Source organism: Perca fluviatilis, chromosome 5, assembly GCF_010015445.1.
Source record: "Perca fluviatilis chromosome 5, GENO_Pfluv_1.0, whole genome shotgun sequence".
NCBI lineage: Eukaryota > Metazoa > Chordata > Actinopteri > Perciformes > Percidae > Perca > Perca fluviatilis.
The window spans coordinates 12,652,092-12,670,947 of NC_053116.1; the positions used below are offsets into that span (position 1 = coordinate 12,652,092).

The window sequence follows — 18,856 nt, forward strand, 5'->3', positions numbered from 1 at the left end:
GATGTTTTTAAATTAAAAATTGAATTCTGTTCTTTGGCCAAAGAATGTTCCCAAAAGAAAAAGTAGATTAAGTGTATATTGATTTTATTATTCATACCCACAGTTCATCCCTCCAAAACCTCTTGTACCACATCTCCGAGCCAGATGCCAGTTCACGGGCTTCCATCTGCACGCTGTTACATCCTATTGGTCAGAAGGCACCGGTAATGGTGGACGATTATTCTGATTGGCCGAATTGGCTGTTACTTAAAGCCAACGACAGCTATGATTGGCTGACGTGCCTAGACCTAAGCAGCACATTGGTTGATATGATTCCGCCTGGCTGCCTAGATGACAGTCAAGTGGTGCTGATGCTGTGACAATGGGAGTCATCCAGATAAGCATCATCTGGACCGAGTGTGCTTGAAACACAGCGGTAGAACACACGCTTCACTCACAGTAAAGGGACGGGAAAGCAGCTGGGTAGAAACACGGGGAGGAACCTCCAGCTGCTGCCCAGAAAGGGTAAGTCTAACCCCTGGAAAATACTGCCCTGCCCGGGGCGTCCAGTTAGCTGTTCCTGACGTGGGGGGCTGGGGAACCGCTCTCAAGTACGTTGGTAGCATGACTGTAAATCCCGCTGGCTAGGTGAAGCAAGGTTAACGATCTTTACAAGCTAACAAGATGCTCTGCTTTCTGGCAAGTCGCCCAGCGCTGAACATACTGTGCAGTCAATGCAGCGGTTGTAGTCATGCAGCTGTGAGTCAACTCATCCCCTTGGTCGACTGCATTGCGGAGAGAGCATGCCTTGCAGAATAGCATGTGTCTACTATTTTTCATACTGCCCTGTAGCCTAAATAAGTCTTCACTTCCCCAATACAGCGCTAAATAATTCAAAATTGTATTGTGCTACTGTGTGCATGTTGAGATTTCTTTGTGACAGTTCCAGTTTGATGCATTTGATGCGAAATTAAGACATGCATTATTATACATTTAGATACCAAAAATGAGCATGAGCATATTTTTTTTTGCCATCATCAAAACTTTGACAGCCATTGCATGGATTTGCACAGATTTGTAATGAGGTGCTGTGCATGCTGGGATTTGAAGTGTGAGGTTGTGTGTGTCTGTTGACAGTGAGTGAGTGGTTTAGTGGTCAGCTGTGCTTGCTTTATAGCCGTAGATGTATATGTATGCTGACATTGGTAATATAGAAACCATTTTTGTTGCTGTAAAAATGGCTTCCCTCTGCTTTTTTTTTTTTTAAGTCTAGTCATGGGAGCATTCAGCCGACAGAAGTTTTTCCAAGAGCTTGCTCATGGCTGCCTGCTGCCTACAGCTCAGCAGGGCCTGGAGCAAGTATGGCAGCTGCTGGTTATCTGCCTGCTGTGTCGGCTTCTCTGGATGTTGGGTGAGAGTCCAGTTACTTTGTGCCCACTCGGTGTATTTCACCCTTTATACAGCATAGCTCGCATCATCATAATCGCCTATATATATTTATCTTGCTACGTCAGGCCTCCCCTCTTTTGTGAAACACCTGGGCACAGTCGCAGGAGGTTTCTACACTCTCTACCTGTTCTTTGAGCTTCATATGATCTGGGTGGTCCTCCTCAGCCTTCTCTGCTACCTCTTCCTCTTCCTGTGCCGCCACTCTACCATGCGAGGCACCTTCCTCTCCATCACTGTGCTCATCTACCTGCTGCTGGGGTAAGAGAGTCCTCCTCTGATACCTGACAGCTCAAAGTCTGTCTTTGAAGTGAACACTTTGCAAAGTCAGCGCTGCAGTGATGTTTTACTATATATATAAACTATAGGCCTACATCAAAACTGAAGCTATTCTTATCCAATTTTATCAGCGAGCTGCACATGATGGACACCACCAACTGGCACAAGATGAGAGGTAGGCCAGGAATGTTTTCTGTAGGCAGCAACATTGGACACATTTCTGATAGATGAAAGCAATGCATGTGCTTGTTCTCGTTTTACCTTCATATTCAGCTTTGATAATGGTCTAACGTTGGAATCTAGTGACTAAGTGCTGTTTGCTGCTGACTAGGTTCGCAGATGGTGGTTGCCATGAAAGCCATCTCTCTGGCCTTCGATCTGGACAGAGGTGTCGTGGCCAGTGTACCCTCACCCATTGAGTTCATGGGCTATATTTACTTTGTGGGCACAGTCATCTTTGGTCCCTGGATCAGCTTCAACAGCTACAAAGACGCTTTAGAAGGACGTAAGCTGGTAAGTGTGATACAGTATCTCTTAAGCACGGAAGAGGGTGTGGGGGCTGGGTGAGGATTAATTAAAAGATTTATCCCGAGACAAACCTGCTAACTGTTGAAATATTTGGTTCTTTCTTCTCCTCAGAGCTTTTCGTGGCTTTTAAAAGTGTCTGTTAGCTGGGTGAAGAGCCAGGTCTGCCTTGTTATTTCCAACTGCGTGGCACCATACCTTTTCCCTTATTTCATACCGGTCTATGGAGACAAGTTACTACGAGGGTGAGTGTAACATAGAGATAAAAAATAAATAAAATCGACATCCCTGTTTATTGGCTGGCTTGGATTGACACCGGCTTAAATGATTTCTTCTACTTTGTTTACAGCAAAAAGAGAAGAAAGATCAGGTAATGAACTGTCCACCTCAGTGATTCTGATACTCAACATTGTAGGCATGCCCTCCACATATTTTGTATACTTTTTAACGCATGCTCATTTCCTGTTTACCATTTGTGCAACGCATTTTCCTGCACACATGTATCCACATCATTCCCCCCTCTCTGTGCAGCCATGTGCACCAGGACACCCGTCTCACCCTCTCATTTACCACCACTGTTCCACCATCTTGAAAAACGTAGTGAGACGTAGATCATCGCATGGCAAGTCAACAAAACATTTAAATGGATTTAATCACTAACTAACATTAACTGTTACACCTTCTCTCTTTATTCTGTTGCTTGTCAGAGGTACACCGGCAAAGTATGTATTTTAGTGTTGTGTAGGGATTAATTAGGTCCAAATGAACCTGACATTTGCGTGTAACATCGATGTGTTTCTTCTTTTAATGTCATTGCATCAGGTGGATGCTGGCGTATGAGAACACAATGTCTTTCCACTTCAGCAACTATTTTGTTGGTTATTTGAGCGAGACTACTACTACTCTGGCTGGAGCAGGCTTTACAGAGGAGAAGGAAAACCTCAAATGGTCAGAACTGCACTTGCAGTATGAACGTGACGTGTATTTGTCTTTATTGACATTTTAAAACGGCCCCTTCATCTCTGGTTCTGTAGGGATATGACTGTATCCAAGCCGCTGAATATAGAGTTTCCCCGGTCGATGGTGGAGGTGGTAACGTCGTGGAATCTGCCCATGTCTCGCTTTCTGCACACCTGTGAGTCATAATGTTAACAGTGATTGCTTGATGGCATCAGCTGTTTCTGTTTTTCGATCTCATTATGAACGGCATCGTAATGGCTCATACAAACAGACACTGTCTCTCAAGCAAGCTGATGCTCTCGTCTCACAGATGTTTTTAAGAGCGCGCTCAAATTTGGGACGTTCTCCGCCATCATGGTGACGTATACAGCCAGCGCCCTTCTGCATGTGAGTACTTTGTGGACGTCTTACATAAGCAATTATACCTCGCACTCTGCACTGTTTCTCCTTTTTAATGAGAGGATTGTTTAGATTCTAACTATTGTGCCTGGCAGGGTTTGAGTTTTCACCTGGGTGCAGTGCTTCTGTCTCTTGGGTTCATCACGTACATTGAGCATGGTGAGAGTCTGCCCAGTGTTGTCTCTTTTCCACATTAGAACCTTTCCATTTAAAGAAGGTGCTTAGCTTTGCAGTAATGGTTAATTGCACCCGCTGTTACACACTGTTTCTGTTCACTGCAGTGCTTGTAATTTACCTCTTATGGCTAAAAAAGGAACTCTTCCTCTGGCTTCATTTTAATGCTTTGGTCTTGTTTTGTGTTTCAGTGTTGCGGAAGAGGCTTGCAGCCATTTTCAATGCCTGTGTGCTGTCAAAGAAATGTCAGCCAAACTGTACTCACAGGAACAAAAAGGTAGAACCTTGCTCGTCCTTTTCAGAGAGGGGGTCCTTTGTTACCAGTCATTTATTATTACTTCAGCAGCTTTTGTTTAAGTAAAAGTTAGACATTTAAAAAACATATGTACAGTATATATATATATATATATATATATATATATATACATATATATATTATATACACATATATATATATATATATATGTATATATATATATATATATATGTATATGTATATATATATATATATGTATATATATATATATATATATGTATATATATATATATATATATATATATATTATTTGCAAATTTGTGGTTTCTTTTAGTTTTGTTTCTGTTTTTGTTCAATTAATGCTTCATACTGCACAAATAGAAATGCCTATTCCAACCACAGGCCTGTGGTGTCTTGTACATATCCTGGTTTTCTTCCAACTATTTCATCTGTGCAAATGGCCAGTGCACTGGCATTGCTGGCACTTCCTTACAGAGCAGGAGGTGCGCAAAGGGGGCCTACCCAGTAGATCTTCTGGCCTAGTTAGCATTCATAAAAAAATGTGCTTTCTATTTTTACTCTGCATATATTTGAAAATGTGAAAACTAAGCTCCTTATAATTCCCCCTTTGATTTAGCCTATAATAAGAATAATGATAAACGTCCTCAGCAGGCAAATTGGCTATCATATTAGAAAACACAAGAAATAGTATAATCATTAAAAAGATACATCTAATGTATAACTGAAGTAGTGTGTACATGATCAGGTTTTAATGCCAGAAAAAAACACAACTGCTGCGGTTAAAATACAGCAGAACCGTGGTCTGCCATGCGCTTTCAGTTGACTGGCTAGCGCCCAGCAAAAATCCCTTATGTTAAATTGGTTACACACAGCAAGAGCAGCAGGGAGGGGGGAATAATGATTTATACCGAGAAAAAGCAGCCTGCATGGACTGTAACATAGTGCTGATCACAATTTAGGCAATGATACATTAAAGTATACATTAAAGTATTTCTCTATAACTTGAAATATTCATGATAACAATCAAAGTTAACGTTTGGTAGAAGAAGTTAGTATTTCACAAACACTTGGCTAATCTGCTTCATCAGGAGTGTGTAAGAAAGCAGATTGGGAGAATAGGTTCAAGAGAAAGAGAGAAAAACCCACACACACGATACAATAATGCAAAATATGTATAAAAGACAAGTCTTTTGTTCTTACACGATGCCTTGTTTCTCCCTCTGCAGAAGCTGTGGGTGTATTTGATTAACATAGCATTCAGCGCTCTGGCAATACTCCACCTGACGTACCTGGGCTCAGTGTTCAACTCCAGTGTCGACTACATGGAGGAGGATGAGGTATGGTCACAACACGTTTAGACGAATGTATGCGACTATATTCATACGCCCTTTACTCGTAAAATGGCAGCACACTATGTGACATGCGGTATTTATAGTTTAAAGGAGAGGCGTGAACTGTCATATAAATCATTTTTTTGTATAAGTATGTATTTTATATTCTGTTCATAAAGTAAAAATAAATGAATGCTTAATCACTTTTTTGTAAAAATGTTTTTATGGAGCTTGTAAATAAGTAAAGGTTTGTGTATATTCATTGTCCCATTGAGCTCAAATAGCATGTGCTGCCCCCTGCAGGACGATGTAAGCCATCATACTATTCAGAAGTGGTCCGAGCTGAGCTGGACAAGCCACTGGGTCACATTTGGATGCTGGATATTGTACCGCCTCATTCTCTAATAATGAGAGACGGAGAAAGTGAAGCAATAAGGAGAGATGTATGGCTGGTTCTCCACTTCTGCACTGTGACTTTATTCCGCCTCAGACCGAAGAGAGCAGACTCAACCTGTATACAACAATAAACCAACGCCCAGTGTTCAGATTGCGCCGCATGTTGGCTGGGTAATCTATTATTCTAACCTGCCGGGGGACTAGTTTTGATATCCATGGAATGATAGCCCACTCCTCCCTCCTTTTCTCCGTATCGCATCCTTTTTTATCCGAGCCGCAGTTGTCAACCCTCATGTTGTGACAGCAGTTACCGACGTCTCACTGTGAGTCACAATCAATACCTATCAGCATGGTGGAGATTGGCTGCTCCTTTCTGTGGACACATGATAGAGCCCACTATCTAGGTGTTTTCAGGGTCGACTGCGGCAGATGTCCTCCAGACGTGGTTTCCCCACCCTCACCTCAAAGTGTTTTACAATCGTATGTTTAGGTTTGAAGGATTAGGCTGGTGATATTCTATGGCTTTCTTATTTTCAACAAATCCCATGGAAAGACCAACAATACGTTTGCCCGTCTCTCAATACTTTCTGACCTCCCCAGCCTGTCTGTGGCTCTCAGCCCTAATCCTATTCTATACACTTCATTTAAAAAAAAAGAAGGCTTAATTATTTTCTAAAACCTGTGGGCACGTAGATTTTGGCAAATATTTCTCAAACAAGAGTTAAACAGTACATTTGTTTGGATCTTTTTTAAGCAGCGAAAGAATACACATGTTGAGCTCTACTGAGTGTGTGTGTATATATATATATATATATATATATATATATATATATATATTTTTAGTGTCAATCCACATACACTGTCATGCTGCTAAAAATATATATATATATATATATATATATATATATATATATATATATATAGCAGCATGACAGTGTATGTGGATTGATTAAAATATATATATATATATATAGCATATATAGAGCAACATATATATATATATATATATATATATATATATATATATATATATATATAGCAGCATGACAGTGTATGTGGGATTGACACAAAATAAAATGCAGTGCCCACGTTCATTGCAATCAAGGAACATGTCACCCAGGTCCAGGGCAACAGTGTGACATACATTTTGGACAACAACAGAAGTCAATGACACAGAAGAATAAGCTGCATGAGGCTCTGGCTACAGAGGCAACACTTAGTTAGTAGAATACATTAATGAATGGTTTGGGTCTTTTCATGGGATTTGTTGGCAATAAGAAAAATGTAGAATATCGCAACCAGACGTATCCTTTCACAGAGCTTGTGTCTCGAGCATGTGTAAGACAACACAGAGTTTCCTTTTGAATGAAAAGAGCACATGTTATGGTTACGAGGCAGCAATTACAATGTATAATGAATTCCCCTTTTTGTGAATTTTAGATAAAGAAAATGAATCAGTAAATCTATGAACTAACTTTTGTGGTGACATTTGCTAATGCGGTTTGTATTTTGTTTTGTGTTATTTTGATAATTTCCTTTACATTTAGTTATTTGCCTTTGCTTAGAAAAGGTCTTATTAGTATTTATGTATTACATTTGAACAACTCTTTCACTCTTCAGTATTGAAAATAAAGGTTTAGAATCAGGGTATTTCACACGTTACTGTAGGGGAAAATGTTTAAACTTCTCTTCCAATAGTAGGTGGAATTCTGAAGTTCACTATATTAAATATTTATCCTTAAGTACAGATTTGTATTACACTGCTGCTTTTAAAGGTGCATTCATGTAACTGATGATTAACTGAGGAAAGAATCAAATGAGCGTCTGTATCAGATTGTGTTCACGTTCTGTCTATATATCTTTCTTAAATCTGGACTGTCAAAAGGATTTGCTTCTTGACTAAGATGTAGTGTTTTAGATTAGAGCCCGAATGTTTGTTCATGCCTGAGAACAAGCGCTCAGTCTCTTAGAACCTAATACCACTCAATCCGACAGTATTTTAAATATTATTCTGATATTAACTTTAAGCCGACTTTTTCTCCCTGTAAATGTGAAGGCACTGATACATCTGTGATATTTTTATAAAATTTTACATCAAACCTGGATTGCTGTCTGCTCAATTCAATGTGGGAATAAGCCTGAGAAGATGTGAACATGTTAGAATATTAGGAACACATAGAAGTCAGATACACATGGACTGCGGTAAGAAATAGTTGTTTTAATTATTATTTACAAGAAGGATGTATGGACTGTTAGACAGTCGATCGTGGCATGAGGGTGAGTTAGGGAAGGATTGCAATGGGATGACAAAATTATTTTTTCGCTCAAAGCAATGGTCCGGTTTAACCTGGAGTCTATTTTTGAGCATCTAATAAGCCAGAGTGGACAGTGTGGGGAAGGGGGCAGAAAAAGGTTGGGAGGGTGGGTTGAACAACAGATGGTGATGGATGGAGATCAGGTTCACTTTCTGCCTCTGTGAGAGGTGAGCAGATGCTGTATTATAAGGCTGCACAACAGCCTAGTCTGCAGGCTCGGAAAGTGCAGAAGGAAGGTGCACTCAGCCCTGTTTGCCCCGGGGGCTCCCATGTTTACGACGGCAGGACCCAAGCAGTGTCTCCAAAGCCATCTTCACAAATGCCTGGAAGTTATTGCTTCTCTCCCTTCGGCTGTCCTGCGAGGGGATGAAACACAGACAGATACCTTCACTGGGGACACGGCAACCACAGCATCTCATTTCTACTCCATGTGGCAAAATATCTTTTGGTGTCCTAAACCACTGAAGGTTTATATCAATCTTTTTTTTCTACTTGGAAATCACAATTCACAGGGTTAAGACAACATGCTGACCAAATGTAGCTTCATATAAATGCTTACCTCCTTGCTTCTTGTTATCATCTCCTTTCTGATCAGCTTTCTTCGGCTGCTCTTTAGGACTCTGAGGTTGCTGGGAAAGTAAAGCAAATATTAATAAAGTGAAGCAACAAAGAATTACAGATTAAGAAGAAAATTAGTATTTTAGACAAGTATAGTAATGGTTTTCCTACCTTGGTAGCTGACTTCTTGTCCGACTTATTACCTGAAAATAGTGGAAACATTCACATTTATGTCAAACATTTGGAAACAAAGTCACTTTTACGACAAAAAAAAAAGAAGAAGAGTACTTTAACATACAGCTCTTCTGGTATCCAGATAAATTAAACAATATATTTTAGACATTAACGTTTGTTTCACATTGCTTACCTTTTGTTCCTGGCATTTTGGCTGTGCTCCAGTCAGTTCAGATTTCTGAGAATGCAGTGCTTAATGTGGTGTTCAACTCGGTCATTTATGGCCCGTGCTTGTGAATGGCTCTGTCACTGGGGCCCCTTCGAGAAAGAGCACCATGAACAAGCAAAGAGCCCCGTCAGCTGAGCAGCATGACCCGCAGCTCTGCAGGTCTTTGCTGAGCCAGGCGAAACCTCCGAGCTGACCTTGTCATACTGCCATTGTGAACCCACTGGAACTGTGTGTTCACCTATTGTTCATGACAAGAAAGCATTTTAGTCATGTTACCGGCACCATGAGAGTTTGTTTTATTATTTAAAAAAGAAAATGGGCTACTAGTTCGGGGATCACTTTTTTTCTAAATGTTGAGCAGACACTTGATAGAGAATTAAGATTTTGTCCTCAGAAACCCAAATGAGAATATTTTGTTGCTCAAATTTGCCATCCTTCTCCATTTTTCATTGTGGACCTTTCAGTTGTGGAAGTACATTTCCTCAAGTACTGTATTTAAGTACAATTTTGAGGTACTTGTACTTGAGTATTTCCATTTTATGCTACTTTATACTTCTACTCCACTACATTTTGGAAGCCAATATTGTACTTAATACTCCACTACATGTATTTGACAAGTTACTAGCAGATTAAGAAGAATAATACAACATAGGCTATAAATCAATTTATACATCATTATTATAATTATTAATATATAAAGTATTTACAATTATCCCAACCTTTACTAGCTGCAATGCTTATATTATTTTTTATATATTGAATACATTGAATTATGGAGAAGGGGTGGGAGTGTATACTTCTTTCCAGTCCTTTTCGGACATGTCAAAAAAAAACAAATCATGTATTTGTTTTTCAGGTATCTCTATGCTTTCTAGTTTGTGTAATATTGTTATTTTCTATTTCTTTTACATGTTCGAAATCAATTTCAATCAATCAATATATTATTCTGAAATGGGTCATTTTACAATTTCCATAATGAGTAGCCTACTTTCACTCTTGGTACTTTAAGTAGGCTATATATTGATTCTAATACTTGCATAATTTTATTAAGATTTTCAATGCAGGACTTTAACTTATAACAGTATTTTTACACTGTGGTTGCTACTTTTAGTTAAGTAAAAGGCTGGTAACATATTGCTGATATTAACTAATTGATTATTTTGCCAGTTGTCCCTGAAGGCCCCACTCCTAACATGTAAATGTTACATTGTTATTAGCCTACTTTGTGCTTGTGAGTGTTAAAAAGAAATGTCATTACTATCCAATGAAACCATGCTGTTGAAAATCAAGCAGTGTCTATTTCTGCTCGTTATATTTTGCATGCTCTAATCCTCATCACATTGGATCAAACAATAAATCACGTAAATGCTGTGAATCATCATCATCGTCATGTAGCTCCACATCAGGAGGTTGGACACCGTGTCATGTGAGTTGACAGTAAAAGCAGCGATGGAGAAAAGCTAAGGAAGGTGAGCCGTTTCCACACGTATTCCTCCGTGTTTCTGTGCTTTGTTATAAAAATGCAATGTCCCGTACTCTGTATACAAACCTGCTAACTGGTAGACTATCTGTGTACATTGAAGAATGAGTGGAAAAATAGATTTTCATGCGAGGACATATAGTGTTGTGGCTAACTTGCTAATTGCTAGCTAACGTTGGTTAGCTTTGCGACGTTAGCTGTCAGTTAGCTGGCCTGCTTTTGGTGCTACTTCCTATCCGCATGCTAAAACATGCACAGCCCATTTATTCTTTAGCTGCATGTGACTATTTCAGTACACTTCAACAATTATGTTCTGGTGTCAAACTCACGTAGCAAATAATAGCTCGATATCTGTGGTGCCAATAGATTATGCATCATCACCTGATTCAACACTGCGGTGACACTCATGTTAGCAAAGCTGTATTCTCACACAGTGGCATTAAATGTAACGATTATTAGTTAAAGTAGCTAAACAATATGAACTGAGTGTTGTGTGTATATTGACAGGTATCTGCCCTGGCAGTGGCTTCCTTTCTACCCAGAGTGCTTGTGGAATGGCAGCAGTTTGGCAGCAGGTTTTGGCAGTGGACGCAAGGTGAGACTCAATCATGCAGCAGGCTTTTAATAGTCTAAAACTGATGAAGAAGCTATTCAGACGTGTAATTGCTTATGGATCACTTGTAAGTTATTGTGTGTGCTGTGTCACTTCTTTTTCTCCCCAGGTACAATGCTTACCGCACGCCTACGTTCCCACAGTTCCGAACTCAGTACATCCGCCGACGCAGCCAGCTGCTCAGAGAGAACGCCAAGTGTGGCTTTGAGCCGGGGCTGCGCAGGCAGTACCTGAAGCTGCGCAGTCAGCTGCTGGCCCTGCGCTACGGGCCCCTGTCTGAGCAGAGCAGCTTCAGGGCCAGCAGTGTGCGCAGCTCCCGCACCACACTGGACCGCATGGAGGTCAGACCCAAATAAACCGAAAGGGAGGGGAACATATAAGAGAGAGAATAGGAGGGAGGGGTGGGGGTGTCTGTACTAATTTGGAAAATAAGATATAAAAATATCTGAGAGTTGGAAAGAAAATATAGGATTCAACATATGAGAGCCATTCATTAATTAGCTGCATAGCCAAGGAACACTTTGGTTGCCCATACATATTAAGCTGAGCAGCTCGGTTGAAACGGCTGGCAGTGCCCCTGTATATTGGCAATACTTAAAATGCATGGTAATTTCAATATGCTTTCAAGAATTATTGATGGTTACTTTAGGATTATTTGTGGTCACAAGTAAGTTCGGTCTTTACTTGCACTCACTCCTACGAGGTTCTGTCTTCCTCTCCTTTCCTCTCCTCTCGGGCAGGACTTCGAGGAGGACCCCCGCACCCAAGGGGCTCGTGGTCACCGCCGCTCTGTCAGCAGAGGCTCCTACCAGCTCCAGGCCCAGATGAACAGAGCCGTTTATGATGAGAGGTACCCAGAAGAACGCTACACACGGCGGTCCTCAACTTGCATTCAGCTTATTGTCTTATCACCTTCAGAAATTTAATTTTCTTTGATTCTGCTTTGAGCCATTGTGTTTTGTTGGATTTGCTGGCTGTAATTCTGGTTTGTTTGCACTGAGTAATGATCAGATTGCTTATATTGAGTTGTCATCAGTACGAAAGGGTTGCGAGGTGTGTTGTAATTATTATATGCTTACATAGTGTTTATTTTATTTTATTTTTTTCTGGCTGCAGGCCTCCAGGCAGTTTGGTGCCCACCTCAGTGGCAGAGGCCAGTCGTGCCATGGCAGGGGACACAACTTTGAGTGAAAATTATGCTTTTGCTGGCATGCACCACATATTTGACCAACATGTAGACTCTGCTGGTAAGTAAACATTTTTTTTTGTTGAACTGATTCTTCTTTTAAATAATTCATTTGTATACATTAAGCTTCAACATTTATTTCACTGTCGTCGCCCCCCCCCCCCTCCATGTTCTTTTAGTCCCACGGTTGCAGTTTGCCAATGATGACAAGCACCTACTTGCTTGCTGCTCCCTGGATGGCACCCTGTCCATCATGACGTTGTCCCCCTCTCCTCCCAGTGTTAAGGTGACACTGAAAGGTCACGGAGGTCCTGTCACAGACTTTGCTTGGTCTCTGAGCAATGACATCATTGTGTCGACATCACTAGATGGGACTCTGCGTATCTGGAACACGGGAGATGGCCGGTGCATCCGAGAAGTCAGAGACCCAGAATCCAGCGAGTTGCTCTGCTGCACCTTCCAGCCGATGAATAACAACCTCACTGTGGTAAGTTGTTTTTCTATTCTCCTGTACTAATTCCCTAGTGGGACAAAAACTTGCACAAGGGGATTTGTACTCATTTACATGACATTGAAAAACACCTAAGAACCTAAAGGTATCCTATGCGATGCTTTTCCTCAAAAAACAATGTATAGACTTGACAAAAGTAATCCCTCTCAATCATCACTCATGACTTACTAGAAGTGCGTGGTGGTGTCTGTACCTGCAGAGACCCTGCCCTCTGCCTGTATTTTCTCTTTTATTTTTTTTTATTTTGCGGAGTGCGGGACGTTTGGAGGTGTCAACGAAGAGCCTTTGGGCCCCACGTGGGTGTGTAACCCCCAGCCAATAACAGCATTCTAATTTCCAACAGCTGCTTTGCCCCTCGCGTCTCATACCGACACACAACTGACACAGAAACAGACAAGATGAAGCTCTGCATTTACTTATTGTGTGTTTTTTTGTGCTTTTTAGAACATACCCGCTGCGAGACAATGAGAAAATAATTTCACTGCCACTTTAATCTGGATCGCACTGTGTATCGGGATGAAGGATTGGACACCTGTTGGCCATTTACTGCTTATTAAAATGAGGCGATGCTGGTCTTACAGGGAGGTGTGTTCAGGTGAATTCTTGGCGTATTGCTATCTTGAGGCAGCGGGAAGTGATCGCGCCATTGACCAACAAAAACCTGGTCTAAAGTCAATAGCGCAGCATTTCATTGTTATTTTAACAGCGCATTATTAAAATGCGCCTAGACTCGGGATAGCGCGAGCCTAGGCGCACGTACAGGGACGCGCAGCAGCACGCAAACTTGCAAAAGATTAAAAATCAAAATATTACAATGTGAAATCGTATTATGATGTGATCTGCTCGTGCGCTTTCATTTCACGCACGAGCAGATCGGTTTCTTCTCTCCTTCCTGCTCAGCAAATCCGTGTAGAACTAATTAATCATCATGCATCTTATTTTACACGGAACGTTGACTCATTTTTGTGGATAACGTAGATTCATAAAACAATAAAGCATGCAGAGACAAATCCTCTCAAAAATAGCTTATTATCTCATTCCCAATAACTGGATGCTTATTTACACCATGCAGACATTAATTAAAATTTTTAAATTGAATATCATCTTATGTTACCAAAACAAAAGTGGCAAATGTCCTGGATCATTTTGTTTTTACTCTGCTTTTTCACTGGCAAACACTTGAATTGATGAGCAGAATGTAAAATGAAAGCAGAGTTGCCATTTACGGCTCATTAAACGGAACATGAGGGAAATGGAGATTTGTTTTTAACCGACAGTCGGTACCAACAACAAGCAACAACATTATGAGAGGAAGAAATGGGTTTTTCTGGTTTGAACAGGTTTAACTGGTCTGTCTGGTCAGGGCATCCCTGTGTTGGTCTCATCTGCCTGAACACAAGACGACAGTAGCTTTCCGTTGGATTACACAGTGTTAGACCTCCAAAGAAACATTATATATTTTACAAAGATCAACCTGTGCTGGTTTTCACTAGTCTAACTGCACCAAGCCCCAACACTACAACCAGTGTTTTCCCCAGTCAGTTCATCAGTGCTGCCTTGTGGAAATAAATAATGAAGGTCCTCACACCCAGTTCTGTGTTGCAGGTGGGAAACAGCAAGCACCACCTGCAGGTGGTGAACATCTCCACTGGGAAGAAGGTGAAGGGGGGCTCCAGTAAGCTGACAGGCCGCGTGCTGTCTCTTTCCTTTGATGCTCCAGGGAGGATCCTTTGGGCTGGTGATGACAGGGGGAGCATCTTTTCCTTCCTCTTTGACATGGCCACAGGTACACTCCCAACGTTTCCATTTGGCAGAGGGCAAAGTGTGCAATGACTGAATCACAAATTATAGTTTAGTGTTTTGAGTCATGCACTGAATCATGCACTGAATGTTGTCTCTTCCCCACAGGGAAGCTGACCAAAGCCAAGCGTCTGGTGGTGAGTGAAGGCAGCTCCATCTGCAGCATCTCTGCCCGGTCCTGGATTAGCCGAGAGGCCAGAGACCCCTCCCTGCTGATCAACGCCTGTGTCAATAAGCTGCTGCTGTACAGGTGAGTCTGGAAGGGCACGTCACTGTTTATTAACGGGCAGTTTTGTCTAGGGACGCAGGGATCAACCGATGTCACTATTAACCGCGCTTTAAAACGTCACGGTTAATTAGTCGCAAAGGCTCCGCTACACCGAGTGTTAACTGACTGCACGTAATGTGTAGCAGAGTGTGTAGTTCTTATTAAACCTCCTTCACATTATAAACGCACACACACACGGCACATAGCTAGACATGTGAAATCAGACGCCGGTCATAGCGAGTATTGACTGTCAGAGTGATGTACAGTGGTGTCCCGTGTTGGGATACTGCTGCAAATTCTTTAATGTTACATCAAGTAAGCAAACCGCAGGAAAACGCAGAGCAGAACCAGCCCCTGAACCACCAGCACCTGACCTCATGACAGCTGCATCTGCATCGGGGAATTAAACCCAAGTTGGTGAGCTTGCTAGGGACTTTATTGTTTAACGTTGTTGTTTGTTAGCTTGTTAACGTTACCAGTTAGCTAGCGTTAGCCTGACAAATGTTAACGGGAGCTTTTCAGTTGTATTTACAGTGAGCGAGCTGACGATAACGTTAAAGCGTTGCGTTAAGAGTCAAAACTCTGCAACAGCTCAAATCCTGTAACTGATGTTACCACTTAACGTGACTTACTTTCTCCTCTTCATCCCCTAGGGTACATAAGGCTCAGGGCTGAGCAATGTTGGAAAATAATCTAATTGCGATCTTTTTTTGTGATTTATTTTTATGCTCTTTATCTGCTGTATTATATTATTATTTCAGCACCGCTGTGTGTGATCTGTTTACATTTTTTTGTGTAGCTCCGGTATGGCGACCTGGCTTAAATATGTGCAGGAGGGCATGTTGTACCGCTTATCCCGTGTATTTATTAAAGCCGTCGTTTTACTGAGGTGCATCATATCTTTTGCGATAAAATCTGTTAACTGCTTGAGTAATTTCCACATTCCGTTTGGAAAAAGATATCTCTCCCATCGCATTTCGTCCTTGGCAACATGCTGCATGTCCGGCAGCTCCTCCAACTTTTAGACGCACCAGCAAGCAGGGCCGCTTGTAGCTTTTTGGGGGCCCTGTACAAACTTGTATAGGGCACCCAAAAAGGGCCAACTTCTTCTTAAGAAGGACAAAGATATTTACATGAAAAGGGCGACGATCGATCATATAGCCTAATCGTTTTCATAACATTCCATTCAAAACTGTTAGTTATTTCTGTTTCAAAAGGCAGCAATAAATAGCACATTACAATCTAGTTTTCATGTGAATTTATACATTAATAGTGTTATGATGCCATCCTCATTGGTGTAGCATGTATATGAATATGTATTTACATTGTTGGCAGGGTGGTGGACAATGATGGTACTCTACAGCTAAAGAGGAGCTTCCCTATCCAGCATGGTTCCCAGCACGTTCATAGCATCTTCTGCCCCCTCATGTCTTTCAGACAGGGGGCCTGTGTGGGTAAGAAGTCTCTTCTGTGTTCCTGCTGTGATATTTGAATAGAAAATTAGACCACAGTTCAATATATGCTGCAGGCTATGTAGTGTGAAAAAGAGATGCTTTTGGATTAAAAGAAAAACCAAAATAGCAACCTCCTCAGCAAATAACCTACCTTTTTGTTAGCTTGAATGTATTTTTGAGTGAATTATTATATTGGCTTTGTAAAAGAACTCCTCTACCAAAAGGCTGTAGAATTTCGGTATATAACCAATTGTTTAAAGTTATACAGCATGCTGTTTGCGTAATATTTGACACCGCTCTACCTCAGAGCTTCACCTGTTTTTTTTTTTTTTTTTCTTTTGCTTTCCTCACCTTTTATAATTTCCTAACAATCAACAGTTAATTTCATTCAAGGCTTGTCGGTGTTTAAATTATCAGGTTTGTGTCTCCAATTACCAGAAGCATCTCACTCATAAATATACCCTTGAGAATCCTCAGTTAGGGATGTGTTGTAATTTCCTTTCAGCCACTGATGTTTTGCGACATGGTTGCTTACATTATTTCAATAAGGACATGAACTGGCAGAGAAGTGGCCTCATCTGTATCTGTGGAGTGTTGCTAGAAATGTATTTAAAATTTAAAAGACAGTTTTTTGTGTGCTTACAAGTGATTTTAATACTGTCTCTTGAGATTGTTTAGGAGCAGGAGTGTAAACTATTGAGATACCCATTTTGAATCCCAAATTAATTGTTATATTATATGTTATAGTATTATGTGTATAATAGGGGTGTGCAAAAAAAAAATCGATTGACATTCGTATCGCGATTCAAGCTCTACCGATTCAAAATCGATTCATAGAATTCCAAAAATCTATTCTTTTAAAAAAAATAATTGTATGTCTACTGCAATCACATGGGAAAAGTATTTACATACTGTGAATCGTTTTTTTTTTTTTTTTTAAATCGAGAATCGTTTTTGAATCAAATCGATTTTGAATTGAATCTTGAGCCTAAAAATCGATATTGAATCGAATCGTGACATTTTCTGAATCGTGCACCTCTAGTGTATAAGCCCTTCATCATTTATTTATCTAGTTGTCCTTGTGTTTTCTCTTCACCCTTTTAAATTCTTGACCTTCTGATTTCCCCTCCGACACAGTGACTGGCAGCGAGGATGCCTGTGTCTACTTCTTCGACGTTGAACGCAATACCAAGGCAATAGTGAACAAGTTACAAGGTCACGGGGGACCAGTGCTGGATGTCAGCTTCAACTGTGACGAGAGTTTACTGGCATCCGCCGATTCCACCGGCATGGTCATCATCTGGAGGCGGGAGCAAAAGTGACTGATCCACAAACGCTTCCATCCACTCCGGCCGTGCCGCTCCTTAACCGTCCAATAACAAGTCTGTAGATTTTCACTGGAATGTAACAGGCCTCGTTAAACATTTAATGTAATGATAACTCAAGTGCAAGTGCAATCAGATAGTGTGTGTGTCTGTGTGTGTGTCTGTGTGTGTGTGTCTGTGTGTGTCTGTGTGTGTGTGTGTGTCTGTGCGCCTGCGCGCGTGTGCGCTCTCCGACAGTTGCATCTGAGAAATTGCTTTTTAACAAAGAAAAAAAGAACACTACACCCATGCATGTGTCATGGCTTACCTCTGAATTGAAATGTAATCTTGCAGAGAAAACAGGTCCAACTCTTTGTATCACACTGATAGTCCCTGTGGCATAGATCTAGTTCACTATTTATGTAACTGTTAACTCAAGCAGTGTAAGTGTAGTAATATCGTCTTAGCTTTCAATTCTGCAATTGCCTGTTTGCATTTAAGACCATGTGCATGACATTGAACTCTGTGTGTGTGTGTGTGTGTGTGTGTGTGTGTGTGTGTGTGTGTGTGTGTGTGTGTGTGTGTGTGTTTCATATTCATATAATTTATTTAATGCACATACAAAATAAACTACTGTAACTGTCAGCAGTCTTTGTTTTCTTTTTTAACTAAATATCTTTGAAACAAAAGGAAATGGTAATAGCAGCTTAATGTAGTAGGGTGGTCAAACCTACAGTGTAGGAGAGGGTTATTCATCGTGTGGGTCTTCAAGATCTACACAGGATTCCCCCTACATCAATGACTAAAAGTCGTGTAAAAATGTACTGTTGCATTTGGAGCTGGGCGATCGATCTATAATTTTGTGTTATGAGATAAGATGTGGAATTTTTGGTTTTGAAATTGTGAAAGTATATGGTCTTAAAGGTTCAATGATATTTGACATTTTCAGTGTTCTGAGAAAAAAATATTCAATTCCTTTGCCTTATGTGGACATCATTTATAATAATCACACTGATAATTATGGTTTTAGGCGTGGCTCTATGGATGGCAATGACAGTCGGTCTGTTGGTCCACCACTTTGGTTCAGTCTAAAAAATGTCTTGCCAATACATCCAACTGTTTTTGAGATATTTCAGACAGTCATGTTCCCCAGAGGATGAATTCTCCTGACTTTGGTGGAGTTTCAAATTCACGGTTT

At 40.8% G+C, this 18,856-nt stretch overlaps 2 protein-coding genes and 1 long non-coding RNA gene across 6 annotated transcripts; 2 read left to right on the top strand and 1 right to left on the bottom strand.

Annotated features, from left to right (window-relative positions):
- The first annotated feature begins 292 nt into the window (after nucleotides 1-292).
- On the top strand, nucleotides 293-6,217 carry LOC120558314 (protein-serine O-palmitoleoyltransferase porcupine-like). 4 transcript variants are annotated; one of them, XM_039799238.1, is made up of 15 exons: nucleotides 293-504; nucleotides 1,248-1,390; nucleotides 1,494-1,686; nucleotides 1,836-1,879; nucleotides 2,036-2,217; nucleotides 2,344-2,474; nucleotides 2,579-2,599; nucleotides 2,937-2,951; nucleotides 3,052-3,177; nucleotides 3,264-3,364; nucleotides 3,500-3,576; nucleotides 3,684-3,747; nucleotides 3,954-4,039; nucleotides 5,266-5,376; nucleotides 5,674-6,217. In XM_039799238.1, the coding sequence occupies exons 2-15, from the start codon at nucleotides 1,255-1,257 to the stop codon at nucleotides 5,773-5,775; spliced, it is 1,389 nt and encodes a 462-aa protein (XP_039655172.1). In that variant the 5' UTR covers nucleotides 293-504; nucleotides 1,248-1,254; the 3' UTR covers nucleotides 5,776-6,217. The 4 variants fall into 4 exon arrangements, 3 of the variants coding, with proteins under 3 accessions (XP_039655172.1, XP_039655173.1, XP_039655171.1); XM_039799239.1 differs by having other exon boundaries at nucleotides 1,253-1,390; XM_039799237.1 differs by lacking the exon at nucleotides 293-504 and adding an exon at nucleotides 520-738.
- Nucleotides 6,218-8,360: 2,143 nt separating this feature from the next.
- On the bottom strand, nucleotides 8,361-9,151 carry LOC120558434. The gene is made up of 4 exons (XR_005639121.1): nucleotides 9,007-9,151; nucleotides 8,811-8,842; nucleotides 8,641-8,710; nucleotides 8,361-8,437 (listed from the first exon to the last, which is right to left on the bottom strand). It is a non-coding gene; the product is annotated as an uncharacterized LOC120558434 (long non-coding RNA).
- A 1,232-nt stretch (nucleotides 9,152-10,383) lies between these two features.
- On the top strand, nucleotides 10,384-18,303 carry wdr13 (WD repeat domain 13). Its single transcript, XM_039799438.1, has 10 exons — nucleotides 10,384-10,511; nucleotides 11,030-11,117; nucleotides 11,245-11,476; nucleotides 11,876-11,985; nucleotides 12,252-12,382; nucleotides 12,501-12,808; nucleotides 14,438-14,618; nucleotides 14,741-14,882; nucleotides 16,236-16,354; nucleotides 17,492-18,303. The coding sequence occupies exons 2-10, from the start codon at nucleotides 11,077-11,079 to the stop codon at nucleotides 17,674-17,676; spliced, it is 1,449 nt and encodes a 482-aa protein (XP_039655372.1). The 5' UTR covers nucleotides 10,384-10,511; nucleotides 11,030-11,076; the 3' UTR covers nucleotides 17,677-18,303.
- Nucleotides 18,304-18,856: the final 553 nt, after the last annotated feature.

Excerpts from the sequence above, each read along its gene's own strand:
- wdr13 (XM_039799438.1), top strand. The coding sequence starts at position 11,077 with ATGGCAGCAGTTTGGCAGCAGGTTTTGGCAGTGGACGCAAG. Across the intron at positions 11,986-12,251 it reads AGAGCCGTTTATGATGAGAG|GCCTCCAGGCAGTTTGGTGC; the intron begins GTACCCAGAAGA and ends TTCTGGCTGCAG. Across the intron at positions 14,619-14,740 it reads CCTCTTTGACATGGCCACAG|GGAAGCTGACCAAAGCCAAG; the intron begins GTACACTCCCAA and ends TCTTCCCCACAG.
- LOC120558314 (XM_039799237.1), top strand. Across the intron at positions 2,218-2,343 it reads CTTTAGAAGGACGTAAGCTG|AGCTTTTCGTGGCTTTTAAA; the intron begins GTAAGTGTGATA and ends TCTTCTCCTCAG. Across the intron at positions 2,475-2,578 it reads GGAGACAAGTTACTACGAGG|CAAAAAGAGAAGAAAGATCA; the intron begins GTGAGTGTAACA and ends CTTTGTTTACAG.